Source organism: Gekko japonicus, unplaced genomic scaffold, assembly GCF_001447785.1.
Source record: "Gekko japonicus isolate JY-2015 unplaced genomic scaffold, Gekko_japonicus_V1.1 scaffold69, whole genome shotgun sequence".
In the NCBI taxonomy this organism is placed as follows: domain Eukaryota; kingdom Metazoa; phylum Chordata; class Lepidosauria; order Squamata; family Gekkonidae; genus Gekko; species Gekko japonicus.
Genome location: NW_015175972.1, coordinates 1,113,118 through 1,118,856, shown reverse-complemented (window position 1 = coordinate 1,118,856; position 5,739 = coordinate 1,113,118). Strand labels below are relative to the sequence as shown.

Here is a 5,739-nt window from a genome sequence, read left to right as displayed (position 1 = left end):
TCATTATGGACCACATAATCTGTTTTATGACTGCATCTAACAAAATGTTATATTATTAGTTGCATAACATTACCCTCTAGAGTTGTTGCAAGGAGAAATCTTATAAGTCTGCTATCTGCACGAGGCAAATATTTTTTCTTGTTTTTTGTTTGGTTTCTTATTCTGGGGTACCTCCATGACACCTGAGCTGCAGTGCTGATTTAATGAAGGAATGAATGGTATCTTTCTCTTCAATAAAGCAATATTTTCTTATTTCTCTTCATAAGTCAAGACTCTTGTTATGACACAGAGGCACAGTGACTTCAGGGGGTTAGTAGCATCCAAAGATATTCACACCTTGGGGATTAGGCTCACTTGGTTGCACCTTATGCTTTGCCAGTGCCCCAGGGAGGGTCGTTTATCTTTCATGGTGCAACAAGCTTGCTGCCTCTTGTACCTGATTGCTTAATTATGAATCCAAACTTGGCATGGTGACTCCCACTGGGTTAATAATCTTGAAATTAAAATTCAATACGGCTGGTTAAAGACGTTGGGTTTAACAAATCAACACGATATACATACTCCTTGCAAAGGTGGATTTTTAAAAACTGCATTGTAGCAATTTGCCTTATTCAGGCAGGTGAATGAATCTGTTGAAATGAAGTTGGTGAGGAGTTGAAAGCTGATAAGGTGTATCTATCTGCATGAATAATGTCAGGTTTCTGAGAAGTTTTGATAGATTTATGGCAGCAGAATTAAATCTGACTCAGTACACAATGTATTGAAAGCTGGTAACCAACTAAATGGCTGGTTAGAAGACGAAGAGGAGGAGGAGATTGGATTTATACCTCGCCCTTCACTTGGAGTCTCAGAGTGGCTTACAAACTCCTTTCCCTTCCCCTCCCCACAACAGACACCCTGTGAGGTGGGTGGGGCTGAGAGAACTCTGACACAACCTGCTCTTTCAGGAACAGCTGTGCCAGAGCTTGTGACTGACCCAAGGTCACATCAGCAGGTACAAGTGGAGGAGTGGAGAATCAAACCCGGTTCTCCCAGATTAGAGTCTGCACACTTAACCACTACACCAAACTGGCTCTGGTTTAGCTTTAGCCATCCTCCTCCACAAGCTTCTTGGTCTATATTGCTTCTTTAAGGTTGCAGGGAAAGTAGAAGCCAAAAATGGTAGATTTCCCCTTCTGTGCAACTTACAAAAGTACAGAATTCTTCTGGGCTCCTTGGCCCACTCTCCTTGGCCTGGCCATCCATGCTCTCCTTCCTCCCCACATCCTTTAAGCCAACAGTATACAGCCCTGGCATTCATTTTTTTTTTTAAATCATGTCTCCAGCACCCACTGATTCCCAGGGCTCCTGCTTTTGAGCCCAATATCTACTTTATCCTGTTTTCACAGTCTCATGCCAATCTTCCCTGGCATTCTTGTCTCCCTGAATGCCATCCTTTTTGTCAGATAGCCTCTCCTTTCTAAATGCTGTCCAGTGTGTTCAGAACTCACTCTCATTAACCTTTTCATGTCTAAGTTCCCTGTCTCCTCTTCCTTTTCTGTCAAGTTATCTTCTTTACCAACTGCTTGTTTAGGTTCCTTTTTCTCAGCCTGTATCATTCCTTCACCCACCTTGATTCTAGGGTGTCTTCCCCTTAGTGTCTCTGCCTCCTGGGACTTCTTCCCAGCTCCCAGATTGCAGTACTGGACTTCACTTGTGATCAATGTTCCCTCTAAGCTGTAGAGTCCTGTGAGCAAAAATTCTACTTTGCGAGCTACCGGCATTAAAGTTGTGAGCAGGTGATTTGGCTAATGCATAAATTAGTGTGTTCTGGAGCCATCCTTCCTGAGCTGAGACAAAAATGTGTGAGCCGGAGGCTAAAAAACTGTGAGCTATCTCACACTAACTCAGCTTAGAGGGAACACTGCTTGTGATTCAGACCTTTTTTGGGTTTTACTCCCAGCCAAACTGGCACATTCTCCTTCTCTCATAGAACCTGGAGTGAAAACAATTGATTACCATTTTTCCTGTGAGTAGTTTGAATCACTATTATTTTATATTTATTGTGTTGTTAAAATTATTTTATTCTACCTCCCCAAATAGCAAATGTGTTCAAACTAGTTAACTAAATTCCAATACCTGCAAATAGAGAAATTGTTAATAAAAATTAAAATTATCATTTTAAAGAGTCCAGCAGCTGAAAATCCTGTGAAAAAACTGAGAGAAAAAACAAAAGAACAAGCACAAGAGAGTAGCCCAGTGCAAACTGATCAAGTAAACACCTTATGAAATGTAAATACTTTGCTTGTCATTTGGCTGCTAATGTCATTCAGCATCTGAAACCACTCCACTTTCCAATAAATAGGACAGATGGACCCACATTCTAGCTATATCTGAAGAAATGAGCAGTGACTCATGAAAGCTCATACCTTGCCACAAATTTTGTTAGTCTTTAAGGTGCTACTGGACTCTTACTTGATTCCAAAATACTGATGATGAAGTAACTAAGCAAACATCTTGGGAGGCATGGTGCCACATCCAACAAGGCCATATCTCATTACACAAAAAATTGCTCTACAGAGCTAATTTTAACTTTACATCATAAGCATATGCAATGAGATACAGCTGGATCACATATCATAACTGCAACTTCAGGTGATGATATCCAAACATGAATAGACCATGCCATGCATTCAAAGCAGACACATCAGTTGTTACCATGTGCAGCATTACCATGGACCCAGTGGCTTGGGTCCTATGGACAAGTTCTGTATGTGCAAGATGGCCTCTTCTGCAAAACACAATTCCTCTTTTTCAAGCACTTCTGTTTGTGCAAGGGCTCTTTGAAAACCATCGATCTTGCTGAAATGGAAGTGCTATCAGAAGAGGAAGCACAGTCTTTGGCAGAGGCTGTCCATAGGATCCAAGCCAGTATTTTTTTTAAAAAAATAAAAAATACTGTAACTAACTAGTGTGCTTTCCCCCCCAGCTCTGTGATGATTACAGTGTGATTGGTCGTTCGTTGTTTAAAAAAGAGACCAACATACAACTTTTTGTGGGGCTAAAGGTGAAGCTGTCTACAGGAGAGGAAGGAGTAATAGAAGGTGGCTTTGGGCAGAGTGGGAAATTTAAAATCCACATTTCAGGTGAGTTATTTTCACATAAATTCAGAAATATCTTGTCTTTAAAAAAAATCTGAATTTTCTTTCAGAAGGACCAATTGTGTTGTATTACACATTCAGGTATAGCTATGGTGCATAAATAGTATGTATTGAAAGACTGTGATGACAGCTGAACTAAAAAGGAGTCTTTTTTTGTGAACATCTTACAGTCCTGTGGAAAATATTTTAAAGCATTTTTTTCAGTATGGAAGACAAGAGTGTTCGTAGTGCAGCAGCCATTGCTGTCTTTCTGCATTGGCTTTCTGACATAATTAAATAGCCAGATCTCACTGGCTATTATGGTACTTCATGAATCCTGATTGGGCTGGAAACACTTGGGGGGGGGGATACTTCTGTGGTTTGGGGAATGTTTTGTCGCCAGCCCTGTTTTCATGCTAAAAAAAGTACACACGTGAATATTTGGCTTAGTCCTACTTTATTGTTATTTATTGAGAACATGTAACACTTTATAAAAGATAAGCCATTACCTGTAGTCTTGTAGTATCAGGGCTGCCTCCCATATGCAAAAGTTTGATTTGTTATGTTTATGAGTTTTTATGATGTTGCATTGTGTCAATGCATCAGTGTTTTAATATTTTAACTTTTACGGTAGGCCACCCTGAGCCTGCCTCGGCAGGTAGGGTGGGATACAAATCGAATTAAATAAATAAACACAGATTGTGATTTGTAATGTAAATCGGAGTCAGAAGCTTCAACTGTGCTTTACCACAGAAAACTGAGTCAAGGCTGTTCAGTGCTATTTGTTAATCCAGGTTAGGAGTCTTCTGAATTGGTTTCACAAACGCACATGGTATTGTCAGAACAATGTATGGTTCCTTGTGTCTTCTGTGAGAAAGGTGTACTATAAATAAGTAAATGAATAAAAAGGCAAGGTTTTCCTAACTTTGGCTAGTAACCACTACTGTACTTCCAGTGTCAGCTCTATTGTACTAAAAAGCTTCGGTATACTCTACAGATTTCCTCAACAGTATGTTGTCGAAGGCTTTCACGGCCGGAGTTCATTAGTTGCTGTAGATTTTCCTGGATCCCGGAAAATCTACAGCAACTAATTCCTCAACAGTGTTGATCAATGTTATAATGAGCAGAATAAATCTTGTAGGGTCACACAGAGCAAGTAAGTTCAAACTAAAAGATAACATGCAGGCTCTGTTTAATTCTGGAGAGGTACAGATTTTCATATTCTTCTTAATTCAGTAAGGCACCACTCATTTGGAATTGTGAGTCCCATGAGGTACTTTTAGTACTTGTAGACAGCTCCCTAGCCTCCAGCATAACTGAAAACCATTTTATAGATCCAGGTTTCCTCAGGGAAACTAGCCATATCTATACGTATCCATTTTAATTTCTTACGTCTATTTAAACCATGTCCAAACAGTTGATTTAGGCTCCCCTTCATGTCAAATGTTTAATTAAAACATAAAACAATGATTAAAAAAGAAAAGGCTCTAATTCAGCCATTGCTGGGCTATTTAGAAATTAGACTTCTTAAGTTAAACCTGGTTACTCTAATCAGCCTTTATCAGCTATATTTGTGGAGCAGAACTCTGATATTTGCCACTTTTACTGTGTTTTCCCAATATTTACTGGGTAAGCAAGGGAAACTATATTGGGATATGAGAAAAACATACTAAGTTATTAATATATGAATGATAATTATTGCAAGATATTTTCAGTTTAGTAATTGGTGTGCAGTGATATGGTCTGCTTATTTCACATTAAATGAAACAAAAAGAGAGCCTCAGTTTATAAGTGTTTGCTTTGACTGCTTCAAGTAGAAGCAAAAATGAATTTAAAAGTTAGTGAGTTGTTTGTTTAGGAATGCAAGTTAGTTAAACAAACAAACAAAATGGTATTCCTAGATTTAGAAATTAAGCTTCAGTTTCTGTTTTGATTTTTAAAAATGAACTCCATGTTTCAGATAGTTTCCTGACTCTCTAAGTCTGTCTACTTGGAGTGACTATAGCGGTTTTCTATCTACTTGAAGTGACTATAGTGGTTTAAGACAATGTCTTCAGTTTTTAATGGTGTGTAGCTGTAGAGATTGCTAATTTTATGGACATTTGAAGGAGTTAATTTAGATGGTTTGGTGAGTTTAAGAATCACTGCTTATGTTATATTTTGTACACAGGTATTTGTACCTCAGTATAAAATACACTGTGCAAACTTGTGTAAATGGCACAAGTTTGTATCAGTCATCACAGTTCCATTTAAAATACATGCAAGTCAGAAGAGGGGATCTTATCACATATCCCTTATATATAAAATCCGAATGGTGGTGGCACTTCTTTAGAACATTCCACATGCTCTGGAATTGGTTGGCGCCCTGGTGAGTCACTCAGAATCTGTCCCTATCCACTGGCTGCATTGCTTGACTCTTGCCTCCAACATTCTAAACAGTTTGCTGTTCCTCCCCCCCCCCACAGCCAGTCAGAACACAGAGGTCGTTTGCATATGTGGCCTGATTCGCCTTTGCCTCGGAACACAGAGGTTGTTTGCATATGCGGCCTCACTGGCCTTTCCTTCTAACATTCTAAACAGTTTGCTGTTGATGTTCTGAGGTAAAATAAATTTCCCCTTC

At 39.2% G+C, this 5,739-nt stretch overlaps 1 protein-coding gene across 1 annotated transcript in view; it reads left to right on the top strand.

Moving 5' to 3' along the window:
* The window catches only part of EEFSEC (eukaryotic elongation factor, selenocysteine-tRNA-specific), a 217,154-nt gene that overhangs the window by 132,269 nt on the left and 79,146 nt on the right, over positions 1–5,739 (top strand). Inside the window, exon 6 of the mRNA XM_015426092.1 lies at positions 2,969–3,125. Coding sequence (XP_015281578.1) covers positions 2,969–3,125 — 157 coding nt within the window. The remainder of the gene's footprint in view (positions 1–2,968; positions 3,126–5,739) is intronic.